The 20,331-nt window shown below is 51.4% G+C and overlaps 2 protein-coding genes across 2 annotated transcripts in view; both read right to left on the bottom strand.

Annotated features, from left to right (window-relative positions):
• Positions 1 to 20,331, bottom strand: part of LOC135287569 (zinc finger protein 271-like) — a 351,290-nt gene that overhangs the window by 129,814 nt on the left and 201,145 nt on the right. Inside the window, exon 5 of the mRNA XM_064400859.1 lies at positions 17,066 to 17,729. Coding sequence (XP_064256929.1) covers positions 17,066 to 17,729 — 664 coding nt within the window. The remainder of the gene's footprint in view (positions 1 to 17,065; positions 17,730 to 20,331) is intronic.
• On the bottom strand, positions 223 to 1,219 carry LOC135287621 (olfactory receptor 14J1-like). The gene has a single exon (XM_064400896.1). It carries the CDS (start codon positions 1,217 to 1,219, stop codon positions 287 to 289), a length of 933 nt encoding a protein of 310 aa, XP_064256966.1. The 3' UTR covers positions 223 to 286.

Here is a 20,331-nt window from a genome sequence, read left to right as displayed (position 1 = left end):
CTGCACACAGACATTGCTGCTGCAGCTCCAGAGAAGGCAACATAAAGGCATCACTGCAGAAAACCATGCTGAGAGATCCTTTAAATCCATCAAGAGTACAGCCCCTCATTGACAGAGTATGTGGCCACAGGGAATGTGAAGAGAAGCAAAATGAGAAATAGCACAAATCCTGACCTTTATTTGTGGAATATATTGCAAATGTAAAACAAAGGAACCTCTAAAATAAACCAAAAACTATCAAAGATGATTTTTTATTACAATTGATTGGCAGAAATAAGCCAGCAGTTTAATGTTTCTGAAAGCATCCATTCATAAGTCTCCACACTGCAGCCTTGAGCTCCTGGTTCCTCAGGCTGTAGATGAGGGGGTTCAGGGCTGGAGGCGACACCGAGTACAGAACTGACAGGGCCAGATCCAGGGATGGTGAGGAGATGGAGGGGGGCTTCAGGTAGGCAAACGTTGCAGTGCTGATGAACAGGGAGACCACAGCCAGGTGAGGGAGGCAGGTGGAAAAGGCTTTGTGCCGCCCCTGCTCAGAGGGGATCCTCAGCACGGCCCTGAAGATCTGCACATAGGAGAAAACAATGAACACAAAACAGCCAAATACCAAACTGGCAGTAACAGCAAGAAGCCCCATTTCCCTGAAGTGGGATTTGGAGCAGGAGAGCTTGAGGATCTGGGGGATTTCACAGAAGAACTGGCCCAGGGCATTGCCATGGCACAGGGGCAGAGAAAATGTAGTGGCCGTGTGCATGAGAGCATTGAGAAAGGCACTGGTCCAGGCAGCTGCTGCCGTGTGGGCACAAGCTCTGCTGCCCAGAAGGGTCCCGTAGTGCAGGGGTTTGCAGATAGACACGTAGCGGTCGTAGCACATGATGGTCAGGAGGGAAAACTCTGCTCCAAGGAAGAAGATAAGGAGAAAGAGCTGTGCAGCACATCCTGTGTAGGAGATGTTCCTGGTGTCCCAGAGGGAATTGTGCATGGCTTTGGGGACAGTGGTGCAGATGGAGCCCAGGTCGCTGAGGGCCAGGTTGAGCAGGAAGAAGAACATGGGCGTGTGCAGGTGGTGGCCGCAGGCTACGGCGCTGATGATGAGGCCGTTGGCCAGCAGGGCAGCCAGGGAGATGCCCAGCAAGAGGCAGAAGTGCAGGAGCTGCAGCTGCCGCGTGTCTGCCAATGCCAGCAGGAGGAAGTGGCTGATGGAGCTGCTGTTGGACATTTGCTGGGGCTGCACATGGGGACCTGTTCATGGAGAAAGGACAGTGAAGAGTTAGAGGAGATACCTGTAACCAAAATCAAAGCTATTTCCCATACACCCTCCTCTGTAACATATGCAGACATGTTTCTGTGTTTAAGAGTTCTGAAGTTTTCTTCATAAGCTTCCCCCATCGCCCTCCTGGTATTCTCTGGACATCAGAAAACCTCAGCATTTCTGCTGCACCCAGGGAGAGCAGAGCAAGTCCTGTGAGGCAAAATGATGAGTGGAGAGTGAGGGGAAATGGTCTGTCCTTTTGACCTGTTCAGAATTTCTCAGGGCTTTTACCTTTCTCAGGAGAGGATGATCACCTTTCCATGCTTCCGCTAAAGTGTCAGCAGGTACTGCTGAGAGCAGATGGATCCACCACAACCCAGCTCCACATCTGTAGCCAAGGACTCACGTTGCTCATTTCACCAACCCAACAGCATTTTCACTGTCAGAACACCTCTGCCTTTCCCCATCAATCTTATCATTCAGAGATGCTCTAGGACAGGTTTGCAGCCTGGATTGAAGCTCCCAGCTTGGACTGAAATCTCAGGGAGAATCCCAGGTGTCCTTACGCTGACATTGGATGAAGGGAGATGCAGCTCCTTCCCTGGCTGCACTGACAGCATTGCCCAGAGCCGGGCACTGGGCACAGCGTCACCCTGAGCCAGCTGTGCCCCCTCCCAGAGCCCCCAGGGCCGGGCAGCTGCTCCCAGCCCTGTACTCTGCAGGGGGAACTGGGCCCGGGGCTGCAGAGCTGCCCCACGGCTCTGCTGCAGCTCTGCCTGCACAGGAGGGGCTTCACGCCTTGGAGCCCCGGCCCTGAGGGCAGAGGCTTGGCCGGGGGACAGGAGGGAGGGTGCTTGTTCAGAGGGGGGGGGCTGCACTGGAGGGGATCCTGTGGGCATCTCTAAACTCTCCCTGCCACAGCACTGCTGGGTTTTGTTTTCTGTCATTGCCAGATCTTCTCTCTGCTTCCTGGAGATTTTCCTCCTGGAGGTGTTTCCTTGTGCCTGATCTCTCTGTGCCAGCACTCACAGACCCCAAATCTCTGTGCACTTGCCTTGCCCTGAAAAAACCCTGCCTGTTTGCAGGGCACTGGCTGGGGGCAGGTTCTGTTTGCCGCTTGGAGAAAGGACAGCTGAGACTGAGCCTGATGGCTCCAGTAAAGGTGATGCTGCTGCTGTCCATGGACAAAGAGGATGAAAGCAAATTAGGGATCTCCTGTGAACCTACTGATCACTAAAAGTAACAATTCAGATGTCTCAGGCACTTGTCAAAATTCATAATCAACCTTTAATATTTATCCCCCCCCCGCCATTCTCCAGTACTAGGAAAATTAATACAAAGTCTTTGAAAATTTCTGCATTTTTATCAAAATCCTTGTCTTGGAAATATTCTGTGAGTGATCAGAACCCCTCAGCATGTCAGAGCTTTATGAGCATTTCACCTCCCCTGCACCAGAAATACCAAGACTTGTACTCACAGAGTCTGCAGGCATTGGGATGTTCCAGCTTTAGGAGATGGCTCCAGGAGCTGCAGATGCATTGTCCTGCAGCCAGAGGTTCCTGTGCCAAGGGCAGGCAGTGATTCTGCCCCAGGCACTTCTCAGCACCTTCCCAGCCCTGACTGATTGAAGCTCTCTGTGCCTCTGGGCTGTGCCCGGGCTGGATGCAGGCAGTGCCCCAGCCCTGCTGGGCTGGCAGAAGAGCTGCTCATCAAGAGAAATGTGCTTTTGAAGCTCTTCTTGCTTACCAGGAGCTGCCTCTGTGCCAGGAGCCCAGCCCAGCTCAGCAGCACAGACACAGCACCAGGACTTTAATGAACCTCTGGGGCTTTGTGCTCACGCCCTGAACATCAGTCCCTGAGAGGCAGCTGAAGAAACCTCTCCAGAACTGCAAGGCAGAATCCAACTCCAAAGTTTCTTGGACTTTTAATGGGTCCCACTGAGGCACACAGCTGAGAAAGTGTCCCCAGGCCCCAGCCAGGGCAGAGAACTGGAGGCAGTGATGACAGGTGGGGACAAAGAGAAGCCAAGTCTTGGTGGCCTGGGACACAGCAGGGTCTGTGCCAGCAAGGGCTAGGAGGAGACACCTTGTCCTGAGGCCCTGGGGCCTCCTGGCACAGCCCCAGCCAGGCTGGGCACTGCCAGCCCCTTGTCCTGCCCTCAGCATCCCCCCCTAGCCCACATCCCAGTGGCCTCAAGGATCTGCTGGAAGGAGTCCCTGGGGAGCCTTGCTCAGCAATGGCCCTGGGGGCTCCTGAATGCTCCCAGGGACTGCAGGTTTTTCAAAGGACTTTGGGTTTGGCTTTTGCCTTGGCGATTCTGAGAGTTTTGTGCAATCATGGCCTCCAATTATCTGCTGTAATTAGTCCCTGGAGAGGCTTTGTCAGTAACAACACTCAGTGGGGCTCATTAATGCTTCAAGGTACTTCAGTTATTTTAAGGTACTTGGTGTTTCCCTTTTGATACAGACTCTGGGAGAGGTTTGTGCAATCATGGCCCCAATTATCTGCTTTAACGAGTCCCCTGAGAGTTTTCTACTGACATTCAAGGGTCTCATTTATACTTTGAGATACTCAAGGTTTTTAAAGTACTTTGAATTTTCCTTTTCCCACTGAGTCTTTGAGAAGTTTTTGTGCCATCCTGGCTTCCAATTCTCTCCTCCAAGGAGTCTATGAGGAGCCTGTGTTGGGGATGGACTTTAGTAGGACCCATTCATGCCTTGACACACTTCGGGGTTTTTTTCTGACTTTGACTTCTGGAGAGATTTGTTCAATCTCCTCTCAGGACCTGAGGATCCAGGGCTCAGCTCCAAATGCACCACGGGGCTCATTAGGATCAAGCAAGTCCTGACAAACCATGGCTCAGCCTTGATTTCCCTCTGCTCTGGTGCTGTTCATCAGGAATTTTTCCTATTGGAGAAATATTTCAAAGATTTTCTAGTAAATTTATATTCCTATTTTAAAGGATGTCTTTTATTATTTTTTCTTTTATGCAAGAGGTGATTGAAGCATTCTGTGACTGATATTGATCCAGGGACTCTCCTCAGGAGGTCTGGCCTGTTCAGAGAAGCTGTGCCTTGAGCTCTGACCCAGTGTCAACAACCTTGCTCCACATTCCCCATCCTGTCTCTCCTCACTCACTTGGGATCTGCTTTGCTTGGAGATCTGACTGCACACAGCCAAAGAGGGGTTTTGTCTTTCAAATTCTATGAAGCAATCTAAAAGTCTTGCATTTCTTTGTTGAAAACAGACCATTCTCAAGGCTGTGCCAAGCCCAAGGTGCCACCAAGGTGCCACCAAGACCACTCCAGGCCTGCCCTGGGCCAGCTGTTAGGGTGGATCATCATCCCAACCTGCACTGGGCTGTTGCAAAAAGCAAAATTCTGCTGAATTTGATGTTGATTTCTGTTGGGGACCGGATACCCACCTACCCCCGAGACAATATTTTCTAAATGTCCTTGTTGACCACACCAGAAACATATTTTTGGGCCCTGTAATTGTTGCTGGGGCCCCTTCAAGGGGAATGGCATGGCTACTAGGGCCTCTGCAACTCCTTGCCCAATGGATTGTGTTTGTACGGCCACGACGTGTTCTGGTGTCCTGAGGCAATTACAGCCTCAGTCATCTGCAGGAGTGTGGGTTCCATCTCTAGTAGAAGGGCACGCAGCCCTTTCTTACATTCCAGGTTGGCATTGGCTACCCCCAATGAGTTTAGTAATTCATTTGGAGTCTTTTCATCCTGGACTTGTTTCTCTAGTGCCTGTCGCAGTGAGGGTGGCTGCGACAAACCTCTCTGGTTCCCTGAGTTAAGAGTGAAGTTGGCGAAAATGAAAAGCAGCGGGTTCAGTGGATTTGCCCAAAAAAACCTTCAATAACGGGGTGAAAAACAATAAACATGGAGAAGTTGAGCACAGTATGAAGGGCAGGATCCAAAGACCTGAGATAAAGGGGAAGCAACAACATATACACTTGGGGCTAGAGAACTAGAACAATACCCATATAGGGGAAACAAGTAACCAGTAGGGAAGCTGAACTTGGACAACTTAGCATAACAAAGCTAAAGACTTGTGGGAAATCTCCCAAGGTCATCCTAAGTTAAATAAATGATTCCCAGGGCTTGAACCTCATATAAATGATTCCCAGGGCTTGAACCTCATGCCGGGATCTTTCGGGGTAAAATCTGGCTGACTCTGAGTTACAGCCAAGCTAACTCCCACACTGCTGCTTCACACTGGCCCCTTGGGACCACGGGGCCCAACAGAGCCACAGTGATGTCCTTGGTTCCACGAGACTCCACATTGTCACAATGGTCCCTTGGATCCATGGTGCTCTGCAGTGTCACAATGCCCCTGCATTTCACAAGGCCACAAGGTGTCACACTGGTTTTCATAAGAAGGAAACCACAGAACCCCCATGTTTCAGGAGCTGATGAACAGCAGCCACCAGAGGCCAAGGCAAGCCTGACCTGTCTGTCCTGGCAGGTTTGTCTGGCAGCAACCCTTAGATATTCAAAATTATGAATGTGGAATCCTAATTCAGACATTTGTGCCTGGAGAAGGAGGATTTTTTCCACAAAAAGAAAAGCATAGAGCCCTTTCCAGTGTTTGGTCAGTGCTGGTACTCAGGAATTAAAGACCAGCCAGATCTATCTCTTCTGGCAGCTTTTCTCTGGCAGCAAACCTTGGATACACAGAAATTTGGAGGTGGAATCCTAATTTTGGCCATGGATACCTGGAAAAGATGGACAGTTCTTTTCCATACAAAGGAACGCCAGAGCCCCAGTGTTTCAGGGGCAGATGGGAGTGGCCTTCCACATTCCAAGGTCAGCCAGACCAGTCACGTGACTCCTGGGAGGCCAAGGCAGCCAGACCTATTTTGTGTTCTCTTGGTTCCATGGGGCCCTGCAGTGTCACAATGGCTCTATGCTTCCATGAAGTCTTGCAACATCACAGTGGTTCTCTTGCTTCCATGATGTCCTGTGGCACCATAATGGCCCCTTGGTTTCACAAGTCCTTAAGGATCTTAATGGTCTCCATGGTTCCCAAAGGCCCCACAGTGTCATAATGTTCTTTGTGTTCCATGAAGCCCTGCTGTGTCACCATGGCCCCTTGGTTCTGTTTGGGGCCCAGTATTGCAACAATGGTTCCACAGCTTCCCACAGTGTCACAATGAGCCCTTCCCTCCATGAGGCCCTGCAGGGTCACAATGGCTCTTTGGTTCCCTGGGGCCCCACATTGTCACATAATTCCATGGGGCCTTGCAGTGCCACAATGGTCTCCATGGATCCATGGTGCCCCAGAGGATCACAGCGGCCCTTTGGCTCCATGAGGCCCTGAAATGCAACAATGGCCTCTTGGTTCCACAAAGCCCTGCTGCTTCACACTGGCCCCTTGGGACCATGTGGCTCAACAGAGTCACAGTGATGTCCTTGGTTCCGTGAGGCTCCAGAGTGTCCCAATGGTCCCTTGGATCCATGGTGCTCTGCAGTGTCACAATGCCCCTGCATTTCACAAGACCCCAAAGTGTCACAATGGTCTCCATGGTTCCTCAAGACCCCACAGTGTCACAATGATCCCCTTGGTTCCACAAGTTCCTACAGTGTAACAATGCCCTTTGGCTCCACAATGCCCCACAGTTTCTCAGTGGTCTCCACAGGAAGAAAGCAGCCGAGCCCCAGGGGCAGATCAGAGGCAGTCACCAGAGGCCAAGGCTAGCCAGACTTGACTGTATTGGCAGATTTTGTCTGGGAGAAAGCCTTGGATATAGGAAATTTTCGAGGTGGAATCCTAATTGAAGCCATGGGAGCCTAGACAAGAAAGACAGTTCTTTTCCATAGGAAGGAAAGCACGGAGACCCAGTGCTTCACAGTCAGATGGGAAGTGACCCTTGACATGTCAAATTCAGCGGGACCAGTCAGACAGGCCCCAGGAGGCCAAAGCAGGCAGACCTGTTCCATGTTCCGCTGATATCATGGGTCCCCACACCATCACAATGGTCTCCTTGATTCCATGAAGTCTGGCAATGTCACAATGGCTTCTTGGTTTCATGAGCCACATCAGAGTCACAGTGGTCCCTTGGATCCATGCGGCCCTGCTGTGCCACAATGGCTCCTTGTTTCTATGGGCCCCACAGTTTGATCATTGACCCTTGCTTCCACAGGGCCCCTGAACTGCACAATGGTTTCCTTGATTCCATGAAGTTCCACAGTCCCACCATAGTTTCCTTGGACCCGCATTGTCACAGTGACCCTTGGTTCCATGAGGTTCCGGAGTGTCACCGTGGTCGCTGTCAGAGGCTGGATGAGATCGATGTCCCGAGAGACCTTGGGATGCTCGGAATGCCCGTGTGGGGCCAGGGCCGGGTCAGGCCTTGGTTTGTGGTGGGACAGAGCCCCAGCCCCAGCCCTGGCAGAGCTGTCAATCACACAGCAGGGGCGGTGCTATCCCAGCTGTGATTGGCAGCAGAGCAGATGTTGATGGGACAGGAGCCCTGCGGGGCTGGCAGGGACCTGCAGCTTGCAAGGTGCTCTGCTCTCCCTCAGGTACTCTCAGAGAGATCCAATCCCAGCTGGGCACCTCAGGGCACAAGTGGCACTGCCTGTTCATGGGCACACAGCTGATGTCTGCCTGGAAAGGGCACAGGTTTTAATACCTTTTAGTGTCATAATAGATAGACAAATCTTTATTATCTGGGTCATTTATGTACTTTTAAGAGATGGCAAGTTTTCCCATCAGGAACAGGAATTTTTTGGATTTAATGCATTTTGCTGCTGATGGCAGGAGAGGAAATACTGATTTTCCCCTCTCCATTCCCCCGCCAATATTCAGTCTAATATTTAATGGCCCCCTTCCTTCCAGTGTTTCCAGCTCTCCTGGTTAAATGTCTCTGTCTGAGGACATCTCTTCATTTAGAGCAGCTGGATCTATGCCCTTCCCATTGCTCCCAGATTTCCTCCTGCAGCTGTTCTCTGGTCATTCCAATTAGTCTGCCTTTAGTGGCTTCATGCTTTGAGTTTCAGGGAGTTGCCCTACTTTCAGAAGTTTCAATAACATCATAGTCAGCATCTTAATTGTGCTTTTATTCTTTTATATCATCTCTTCTCATATCTTTGTCTAAAATCCTTACTGTATGGAAATTCCTTGTGGATGGTGGACATGTCAGATGTTGCTGGATATATCAGATGTCACAAGGAGCTGAGGGAAGGGTTTTAATTTTTATTAAATTTAAATAAATATAAATCATGTTCACACTTTTATGTTGGCTATGAAGAGAAATCTTTCTGTACCTCTGAGTCTCACCAGTTTCTGACCCCCAAAGGACACAAAGCTGACCAGTTGTGGTTTCCACTCCAGTGGCTGCACTTGGACCTCCCTCCACAGCCAAGGCAGAGCTCCATTGTCCCAGAAAGTCCCTGACAAAGGAGGGATGAAGGAAACAGGACAGGCTGTGGGGATCAGGGGCAGGGCAGAGCCAGGGAGAAGAATAACTTTTGCATTTGATGGAGCTGTGCCTTCCCTTGGCTTTGTTGGCTGACAATCAATGAACATCCCTCTGTGTCTCGGGCAGCTCCTTCTCCAAGGAAAACAGGTGGGAGTTGGAGCCAAGGAGCTGAAAGCTGCAGGTGCAGCCTGGGCTAGAGGGAGCTGAGATTTGCAGAAGGCTGCTCTGAGTGCCAAGGCTTGGATGGGGGAAATGGTGGGGTGGGGGTAGGGACAGAGCCTGATTGATTGTCAGCCATCAAGGGTCTTGATTTTCATATCTATTCAAACTGCATGAGGAGGTGCTTGGAGTCAATGTCCATTGGAGATTGCACATATCATTGTATTAACAGGGAAAAAAAACGAAACAAGACCTAAAAATTGCTTTCTATCTTTTTTAATAGAATATATTCAATTTGAATACACTCCTGAAATCCATCTAACTAACCACAAAGTGTTTGAACACTTAAATAAATTATCCCCAGAGGATTAGCTTGTTAAGGTGTTCTGAATGTTAATGAGCCCTGGGACACTGAATTCCTGCACTGAATAGCTGAAGGCTGAACAAGCCTCTGGAGCAGTGAAATCCAGCAGCAGCCTCCAAGGTGCTGAGGATGTCAGCAGCCCCCACTGAGGCCATCCCTGCCCAGAGACCGTGGGGGAATGGGCAGACAAGGAGAGCGTCCCTGGGGCTGGGCCAGCAGAACTCAGAGGCAGCAGCGGCTCCAGCTGGGAAATGGAGTGTGGAATGTGGCTGGGAAAGCCCTGCCTGGGCTGTGCCAAGCAGGACAGACAAGCCCTGCCTCACATCCCCCAAACACCTCTCTCAAGGAGGCATTTAAAAGGAATTATAATTGTTTGTATCCTCTGAGTTGGATGTACTGGTGAAATACTGACAAGATCCTCAAGAGCTCAAAACAACAAAACTGATTTTACTGGTAATTTTAGAAAATTAGAGAAACTTGACTAAAGGTTTAATACTACATTCCATGAACAAAACCCACTTCTTTAAGCCTGAAATTTGCCCATTCAACTTCACAAACTCTTAGCATATTCAATTTTAATTTACTCAAAATTTGCAAGAGGAGGGAATTAGAAGAAGTCAGAAAAAAGAGATAAAGACAAAAAAGATACAGAGAAGCACACACAGAGCTACTAACTCCTGGATTCCAGCAGTGTTCAGATGGAAATGCCAAGAGGAGGTAGGGTCAAGATGTGACCTTGCCTCATGGTCAGCCTTCAATACCCCTTGGTCTTCCTGGGCCCTTCCCCCAGGTGGGTCTTGGGGTCATTTGGTCACTCAGGAGCTGGGCTGGGGCTCCAGAGGTGGCTGTAGAACATTGCCTGTGCTGTGCCAGGGACTGGCAGCCACTGCTGGGCTGGGATAGAGGCTCTGGGGGGATTGGGGTTCCAGGGTAGGGCAGTGCTCCAGGGCAGGGCAAGGCTGGACCTGCCCATTCCTTCCCGACACATGAAATGTTTCCAGCCAACAATCTCCTCCTGTCTGTCACAGTATGCAATGTTGGAGGTGAAATCCCAGTTGTGGCCATGTGCACCTGGAAAAGAAGGACAGTTCTTTTCCATAGGAAGGAAAGCACAAAGCCCCAGTGTTTGGAAGGCAGGTGAGAGTCTCACTAGGCCAAGGCCAGCCAGACTTGTCAGCATTCCCCAGAGTTTTAAGGACTGATGAGAGGTCACCCTCATTAAACCGTTGTCAACCAGTCTTGTCCTGGCAATACTCCTATGGGAATAATCCCTGGATATATGGAAATTTGGAGATGAAATCCCAATTCTGGCCATGGGTGCCTACAGGAAAAGGACAGATCTTTTCCATATGAAAGAAAGTATGGAGCACCCGTGTTTCAATAGCAGATGAGAAGAGGCCTTCAACATGCCATGGTCAGTTGGACCAGTCACGCAGTCCATGGGAGGCTAAAAAAGCCAGATTTGTTCTGTGTTGCCTTGGTTTTAAGAGGCCCTGCAGTATCACCATGGTCCCCTTGCTTCCATGGGGTCCCACAATGTCCTAATGGTGATTTGATTCCATGGGGTCCAGCAGTGTCACAATGGTGCTTTGGTTCAATGGGGTCACACAATGTCACAATGGCTCCTGGGTTGCAGAAGGCCCCGAAGTGTCACAATGGTCCAAATAATTCCATGAGGTCTTGCAGTGTCACAATGGTCTCCGTGGTTCCCCAGGCCCCACAATGACACGTGGCTTCTCTGTTCCATGAATCCTGATGTGTAACAATGGACCTTTGGTTCCATACAGTCCTGCAGTGTCACAAAGGCCTCTTGGTCACAAGGCCCCACAGTACCACAGTGGTCCTCTTAGTTCTTTGGGGACCCCCAGCGTCATAATGGTCTCACTGGTTCCATGAGGCCTCAGAGTGTCACAATGCTTTGATAATTACATGGGCCCTCATAGTGTCACAATGGTCTCCATGATTCCGTGAGTCCCCTCAAAGTCACAATGGCCCCTTGGTTCCATGAGGCTGTGAAGTCTCTTAATGGTCTCTCCATGGTTCCATGAGGCCTTGCAAAGTCACAATTGTCTCCGCAATTTTCCATGATGCCCCACAGTGTCACAATGGTCTCTTGGTCTAACAGGGCCCCACAGTGTCACCATGGTCCCTTGCTTCCATGGACCCTGTGCTGCTGCATTCCCCCATCCCCTTCTCAGGCCGCCCTGCCAGCTCAGAAATGCTCCTTGGGCCTCAGCCTTGGCCAACAGCCCCTGGGCTCAGCTCCTCTGCAGCTCAGCACAAACACTGTCTGCTCCAGGCACTGCTGCTGCCCAACCAGCTCCTGGTTGCTGTAGGAGCAGCCCTGGGAACTGGTTTTGTTCCCTCAGTGGCACAACATCCCTGTTCTCACAGTGCCAAAGAAAGCTGTTGATGCCAAGTGTGGCCAGGATGAACCATTGCTGTGACTGCAGCCCCTCTCTTGGGGCCCTACAAACAGCGCTGCAAAAGGAGCCCCTTGGAGCTCTCCTGGGCCAGCGACTCCCTCTGAGTGGGGCCTCTCCCAGCCGGGAACTCTCCCGTTTGCTGCACTCGGGGATCCTGAACAACGAGGGAGCCTGGGCCGATCCCCCCACTCCTCCAGGCTCAACCCTTCACCCGCTGGGGAGATGCCAAAGCATCCACAGGGAGCATTTCCTGCTCTCAGGGGAATTTCTCACAGGTGCCTTGCACTGACTCTTTGTGTCTGTGTGCACACAGGAGTGCCTGTGCTGGGGAAATGTGGCAGAAATGCTGCTCTCGGAGGGGTTGGAGTGCCTTGGATAGCTGAGTAAGTCAGGTCTGCAAGTGAGGTCAAGTCACAAAGTCTTAGTCAGCTCTGTTTCTAAGAGCTGTTCTTTTGCAAAGTTTAATATAAGTTATAAGCTGAGTTAAATACTGCTATGTGTTATTCCTCTTTTAAATTGGTAGGTCATAGGCTGTAAAACAGGTTAAATACTGTTAAGCTCGGCTCTTTTGCTAAATATTGAAGTTGAAGGTATCAGTTAAGATTTAAGTTAAGTCCTGTTAAGCTTGAGCTCTGTTCAGCTTTTAGGCCATATTCCTTTTATCCTTGCCCTCACTGTCCTTGTGTCACACACTCACAGGGACAGTTCTCAGTTCATTTTTGGTTTGACTGCCTGGATTTGGTTTGGTTTTGTTGTTGCTTTGTTCCCCTGGTGTGCCTGAAGTGTCCAGTCAGGAGCAGAGTGACTCTTGCCAAGGAACTTGGTGGTGCTGTCCCTTAATATTAAATCTGGTTGTTGCTGATCCCTTGCAGGGATTTTTTCAGTGCTCTCAAGCCCTTGTTTGTAACAGGGTGAAGGAGCCCTGGCCCAGGCTCTGGCCCTGGAGGACACGGGGATGCTGCCGGGGGGTCCCTGTCCCCCTGTCCCACCCCCCAGGGCCCCGACGCCCCGTCCCTGTGTCAGGCTCTGGGGTCGATCTTGTGGAACATCCTCTGGGGGAGGCTGCGGCGCCGGGGGTGGGTGGACCTGGGGGGACAGGGGACCCCGCTGTGCACGAGCAGGGTTGGACTGCTCTGGGGGAACTGTGAGGGGGGCTGGGGCAGAGTGACCTCCCCAGTGACCTCACACAGCCCCTGTGATGTCACACAGACCATGTGATGTCACAGAGCATCTGTGATGTCACACAGTTGCCTCTGTAATGACACAGTCACCCTGTGATGTCACAGAGTCCCTGTGATGTCACAGCCCACTACTGGATGTCACAGATCACCTTTGTGATATCACAGTGCCAACGCTGTGATGTCACCCTGTGATGTCATAGAGCTGTGCTGTGACATCTCAGAAGACTCTCTGGTGTCACAAAGTCACCATGTGATGCCACTGTCTGTTTTGTGATGTCACAGCCTGCTCTATGATGTTACACAGCCAACTAGTAATGTCACAACTCACTCTCTGATGTCACAGAGATACCCTCTATGATGGCAGAGTTTGTTCTATGGCCTCACACTCTAGTCTATGATGTCACAGACAGCTCTGTGATGTCACAACCCTCTCAGTGATGTCACAAAACCCTCTCTGTGACATCATACTGACACTCTGTAATGTCACAGCACACACTTTGACATCACAGCCTGCTCTATGATGTCATACAGCTATACTATAATGTCACAGCCTGCTCTGTGATGTCACACAGAATCCCGTATATGATGCTGTAGCTGCCAGATGACCTCACACAACAAACTCTGTGATGTCACAGCCCAACCTGTGACTTCACACAGCCCACTCTGTGCTGTCACACAGCCCCTTGCTGACATCACAGCTGCTCTGTGCCTCTAGGACACAGCCACAGAGGTGCCGCTGGGACACAGCCCCCTCTGGGACATCCCCCAGCCCCTGCCAGTGCTGAGCCCCTGTCAGCTCTGTCTGTGCCCTGCTGGTGTCCCTGAGCTGCCCTGGCAGTGCCCCAGCCCTGCTGGGCTGTGCACAGGAGCTGCTCCTGGCCAGAGCTGTCTCTCTGCAGCGCTGCCCTTGCCAGGAGCTGCCTCTGGGCCAGGAGCCTGGCCCAGCTCAGCAGCACAGACACAGCACAAGGACTTTAATGACCCTCTGGGGTCTTGGTGCTCTTTGTTGTCTGCCATGGCCAAAGTGCTGCCCAAGCAGGCTCTGTCAGGGCCTTGCAGCTGCTGCCCATCCCTGTGCCCTGTGCAGCCCAGGCTGTCCTACGGTGTCCCTGCCCTGCGCCTCTGTCCCTGCAGGCTGTCGGCATCCCCCGGCTCTCCCACCAGCTGGCCCCTTCCTTTGCTGACAGCTCTGCCTCCTGCCTGCCTCTGCCTGCCCACACAAAGCCCTGGGCTGCTCCAGGCTTCTTCTGGGGGATGTGTTGCACCACAGCCCTGGCCTGGCGAGGGAATTCCTTTCTCCTGGTGTCCAGTCTGGGCCTCCCCAGCTGCCCTTGTGTTATGTTCCACCACAGTGAGGGGTGCAACAATTCCCTCAGGGCCCGGAGTCTCAGACCTCAGGCAGGCACCGATGACCAACAGGGAAAGGAAGGCAAGAGGATGGATCTTGTTTGGAAAAACCCAGGATCCTTTATTGTGCCAGGGAACCAAGACAAGAAATGAAGGGGGTGGGGTCATGAGTTTAGAGGTGAAGTTTAGGGTTGGGGTCCAATAGTAAAAGGAGCAGGGGACTGGAAATGGGTGGATCAAGGAGGACAACAATAAAAAAAAATCTAAGCTGGAGACATTGCAGTAGAATTTAAACCAATGAGGGTACAGAAAAGGAAGAACATTCTGGGGCCATTCCTTATTTGACCAGATGGGGTGGAGAGTCTTTTCCCGGGATTGCAGAGGCACACTCCAGAGGGTGGAGGGGTGGAATCTGCTTTCAATTGCACCCCTTACCCAATGGTGTCTGTCTGGGTAGAATCCCTACCTCATGGGGCAGGGGCACTCCACACCCTTGGTGCCATTATTTCTTTCTCTAGCTGCTTTTTACAAGAAAAACTCGTCTCTGATACCACCCTTCATTCCCTCCCAAACTACTCCTGTTCTGTCCTCAATCTCAACACCACTAAGCCCAGAGCCATCAGCCTCTCCCTCCTGGTTATGTGATGAGGCCTCCAAACCCCATCTTGGGAGATTTTTCAGTATTCTCCAAGGTCTGTGAAAATGGAAAAATAGTGGTCAAAGTTATTTTAACCCAAATCTTGCAGTGACAGAACAAGGCTCAATATCTCTGAACTAAATGAGGATGGATTTACATTTGTTAAAAGGAGGAAATATTTTAAAATTATGACAGTGGCACAAAACTGCAACTGTTTTTCCAGAGAAGGAGATGCCTCATCCTCGGAATTGTCCAAGAGCAGGAGCTTTGTGCAACCGGACCCATAGAAACCCCCTCATCCCCAAGGACAGAATTCCTGTTGTGTGGGTTCTCTGATGTGCTGGATGCCCTCACAACTCTTCTGGCCAGAATGTCTGCTGAGGGGAGCCAGGCTGCTGCAGGGGCAGTGACCTCACAGCCATCACCATGGCAGCCCTGTCCCCTGGGCCTGGCTCTGCCCTTTCCTCTGCCCCTGCCTTGTCTCTGCTGGCATGAAGAGTTTTCTCATTCATATCTTGTCCCCAAGGTGCTGGGGCCAATGGCTTCCCAGGCAGGCTCCTGGAGCAGAAGAGGCTTTTCAGAGCCCAGGCAGAAATGAGCCCTGAGCAGCAGCTCTGCAGTGCTGGCCACCAGGCCGGGCTGCCAAGGGAGGCTTCTGGCCATGCCCTGCAAGCAGCTGCTGCTGCCAAGGTGCCTTTGGTGCCTCAGGCTCTGCCTGGCACAGCTCCCAGCACGGCACTCTGCCCTTGTGCCCAAGCCCTTCCCTGTGCTGGGGCTGGCCTGGGGCTTTTCCTGCAGCGGGACCTGCCCTGCTCCTGGCACAGGAAAGGCAGTTCCTGCTGGAGCAGGAGGCTCTCTCTGCCTGCAATGGGCTCCAACAACTCCAGCCAGGCCCTGTTGACTGCAAAATTGCTTCCTAGAGCAGAATATTCTAATAATTGTTATAGAACCTATACGGTGGAGTAAATAACTGTGGTTAAGTTCTTTCTTCTAATCATGATCAGAATCAATCAGAGCCATATTTATATAAATATATCTGGTATTCCATCATTAATCCTGTCGGACAAATTGCATTAAGGTTCCATTCCACCTGTACAATCTCTACACCTTTGACAAAGTCTGGGGCTGGGATTCGATCCAGCTGCTCCCAGTCTCCTCTTTCAGAAGGAATTTTAGAGGTCTAGAGACCCTGCAGGGGTTTCAGGATCCATGGTGGCTGTTGGGTGTCATTTCTCCACCTCATGACTCAGCAGGAGTTTCTCCAATAAAGAACTGAAGCTTTTGCCTGAAGCTCCCACTGTGCCCATGACAGGAACCCCTGTGAGTGTCTGGGACATCCCGGCTCTTTGGCAGCCTGGGGACTCCTGGGATGTCACCGTGGAGCCCCCGTGAGTGCCTGTGACAGATCGGTGCCTTTGCAGCCCAAGATGCCCTGGGATGTCACCATGGAATGGCTGAGACTGCCTCTGAGCACAGGGCTCTTTACCATCCCCAGAAACCCCTGGGAGGTATCCATGGAGCTCCTGTCTCTGCCTGTGATATTCCAGCTCTTGAACAGCCTGGAGACTCTTGGAAAGTCCCCATGGAACCCCTCTGTGACAAATCTGATCCTTAGAAGGCAACCAGGGCTGGGACCAGCTGGGATGCTTGGTTTCCACAGGGCAGGGCTCAGGAATGGGATTCCCCAATTTCCTGCACCCCCTAAAACCACGCTGCCGATTGCTGCCCTCCTGCCTCCCATGGAAAGCACAGAAGGCAAAGATCCTGGGCTAGGATAGGAACAATTTATTGAGAACAGCAGCAAGATCAGGAACAAACACGAACAGCAACAATATTCATAAAAAAAGGGACAAGAGAAATGGAAAACTACAACTCAGCTGACGGTCTCTTCCTGGACAGAATTTCCTCCAGCCTGAAAGAACACCCTTCTCCTCGAGGGGAGAGAGAGACTCCCTTTCCTGCCCCTGCCAATGACCTGAGGTGGGAGTGAATGGAATGTCACAGCCATGGCCACAACTTCATGTTATTCGATTCCATATCATGTCATTGGCAGGGGCAGGAAAAGGGACAGGTGTCTTCCCAGCATGGATCACAGGGAACATGGATCACCAGGGCTCTTCCCAACATGGGTCCTCCAATGGGGGATGAAACTGCAGCAGTGCATGAAGCTCTCCCTGCAGTTGGGGAATTTGCAGGGCTTCCCTTACCAGTGACTCCATTGGTGTCTGGTCAAGTGAGAGCTCTGGGTGAAGCTCTTCCCACACTGGGGACACTCGTAGGGCCTCTCCCCAGTGTGGATGCGCTGGTGCCTGACGAGGGTGAAGTTGTTCTTGAAGCCCTTCCCACAGTCAGGGCAGCAGAAGTGCCTCTCCTCTGTATGAATGCGCTCATGCAGGCGGAGATTTGAGCTGGTCTGAAACCTCTTCTGACACGTGCAGCACTTGTAGGGCCTCTCCCCAGTGTGGATGCGCCGGTGGGTGACGAGGTGGGAATTGCGCTTGAAGCCCTTCCCACAGTCGGGGCAGAGGAAGGGCATCTCATCAGTGTGGATGCGCCGGTGGGTGATGAGGTGGGAGTTTTGCTTGAAGCCCTTCCCGCAGTCAGGGCAGAGGAAGGGCCTCTCATCGGTGTGAATCCTTTGGTGCCTGAGGAGATTGGAGCGGGTCTGAAATCTCTTCTGACACTCAGGACACTCATAGGGCCTCTCCGCGGTGTGGATGCGTTGGTGGGTCACAAGGGTGGATCTGTAGCTGAAGCTCTTCCCACACTCCCCACACTCGTAGGCCCATTCCCCAGTGTGGATCATCTGATGGCAGGTCAGGGTGCTGCTCCGTCTGAAGCTCTTCCCACACTCCAAGCACTTGTAGGGCTTCTCCCCATCATGAAGCTGCTTATGGACCACCAGCTCCGATCCCTGCCTGAAGCTCTGTCCATTTTCCTGGCACAGGGTGGGTCTTTCCTCCTCAGAGCACCCTGGGCTGGGTTTGAAGCCCCTCCTCCTGTGGGATCTCAGGGAATTTTCCTCCTTGTTAGATTCCTGTGCCATGGAGCTGCTCAAATCTGCCTCTTCCACGAGGTTCTGCCATGGGGATTTGTCCTCCCTGGTCTCTATTCTCAGCTTGTTGTCTGAGGAAGACAGGGAAAGGAGAGGATGGGATTTGCCTCTGTGCCAGAGGGAAGGGAAAGGAAATCCCCCCAGTGCATCCCCAGCAGGACAGTGTTGGCAGAGGGGCTGTCCTGCAGCCTTGGGCTGTGCTGGGCTGGAAGATGAAGCAGGAGAAATAAGGAAAGGGGCCCTGACTTCCTCCTCACATGCCTGAGTGTCTCGGGGCATCTTCCTCTTCCTTGCAGCCTTCTCCTCCATCTGGCAGTGGGTTTGGGATGTGAAATTCTGTTTTGGGAGGAAAACAAGAGATTAGTGCATTCAGTTTTGTACTGGTTTGAGGTCAAACCAGGGGGAGATTTTAAGACAGAATTATAATTTAACAAGAAAATTAAGATCAAGGCAATGATACAGAAACACTGCCTTAAACTGACAGGATATAACCTGGCACCCTGTTGCTCAGGGTGCTGGTAGCAGTCCCATTAAATGGTGGCTGCAGTCCTGTTGGAGTGATGATCGTGATTCCATCAAAGCAGTGATCCTGTAGAAGGGTCTGGTCTTCCTCTGAAGGTCCAGTACTGGTGATGGAGCTCTTGTCCTCTGGGAATTCAGTAGGCATGGTGCTACTGGTGTTGCAAGGCTCAGTTTATATCCAGGTAGGAATGGTTGGCTCCTGCCCCTGGGTGGAGCATCCCACAATGGGATGATGTAATTCTATCAGTCCTGCAGGGACACTCAGTGGGCCATGAACAGAAGATAGCCCCTGCAGGGCGTTATCAGGGCTGAGTCATGGAAGAGATAAAGAACACTGCCCCGCCTGTGTATAACAGTTTATGAAGATGGTGATGGAAAACATGCATTTGGTTACATCTTGCACTGTAACCTGAAACAGTGGGGTAATCCCTGCTGGGGGGGTGAACACCACCCCCCTTACCCAAACTGGCTCAGGTGTAAAACCCCCACTCTGGGAAGGCAACGCACACAGGGGACAATGTCACACTTGCCCCACCCCAGTGAGGCTCTCTGTCCCTGTCTCTTGCTCTCCCCCCTTTTCTCTTTCTTTTCATCTCTCTCTCTTTACCTCACATTTACTGTTCAATAATATCCACTTTGGATATGGTCTCATTAGCACCTTAATTGGGGCAGAGGCATCTCTCCAATAGTTTCCTTAACCAGATTGTGACATTATTTTGGCACAGTGAGTTTAGGCACTGTTCTCTGACCTCAAGTGCCTTTGACAACAGCATGGTTCCCTCCTCTGAGGAGCTTGTGGCTCTTTCTGGAGGAAGTCTTGGAAACTTGGATGCAGCTTTCTCTGAGGGATTTATGGGAGAACTGAGGAGGAAAATGGCTGTTGTGGGTGGCCAGTGTAATGAAAATATTTTCTTGTCCTTTCTTGAAAAGTTTGTTAAAATCACTGGAGAAAAGGGAGTGAATGATACCAGAGAGGCTGACAAGGTTCATTCACCGCAAGGTGAGGAAAACAAGGCTGCTAAAAGTCCTACAAGAAGCCCAGCTCATCTAGCTAAATTTCCAAATAACTCCCAAATTGAGAGGGTTTAGGACTTTGCCAAATGTGAGAATCATTATTCTCTTTGTCCCTGGAGCCTTTGTGATCGTTCTACAGAAATTTGTTTCCTTTTAACAACCTGTATTGGTCCAAATTTCCACTTTTCTTTTATGGGAACCTGCCAGCAGCTGAGCTGGAGCTGTGCAGGAACGGATGAAACTTGGAATTGCCACAGAATTGCTTCTATTGTCAGTTTATTAATGCTTGGGATTTGTTTGCATTTTCATCATATGTGACTTGTGGGAAAATTAAATATTCATCAAAGTGGTTAATGCAGAGTTAAGTTTGATTTCTGCCAAGTTTATTTTGTCCAGTGCCCAGGGGATGCTCAAGGGGTCTCTGTTCCTCTCGCCTTGGGGGATGCTTGGGAGGAGCTTGTGGGGGCTGTCCCTGTCTGTGTTACCCCAGACCATTCCCCAGGGGGTTTCCATCATTCTCACTCCACGGAATGCCTGGGGAGGTCTCCCTCCCACTCACCCCTGTGTCAGGGGGGTGCTCAGGGCAGTCTCTGTCCCTCTCAGCCCAGGGGATGCTCAGGGGTTTCTGTCCCCTCAATCTGGGAGATGCTCAGGGGTCTCCATCCCTCTGGCCTCAGGGAATACTTATGCAGGGCTGGGGACCAGGGGCTCTGTGTCCCTCTCACTGCTGAGAGTGTATGGGGCTGGAGGGGCTCTCCGACCTTCTCATCCCTGGGGAGGCCGGGGGGGTCTCTGTCCCTCTCAGCCCTGGTGTGACCCCACCCAAACATCATCGGGCTCAGAGGGACAGAGACACCCCCAAACCCCCAGAAGGGCTGGACCTGGGATCATGCTCATACCCTCTTCATCTATTTAGCCCAGAAATGAGTTCTGCACC

This window comes from Passer domesticus, chromosome 30 (assembly GCF_036417665.1).
Source record: "Passer domesticus isolate bPasDom1 chromosome 30, bPasDom1.hap1, whole genome shotgun sequence".
In the NCBI taxonomy this organism is placed as follows: Eukaryota; Metazoa; Chordata; class Aves; order Passeriformes; family Passeridae; genus Passer; species Passer domesticus.
This window is presented reverse-complemented; position numbering and strand designations above follow the sequence as displayed.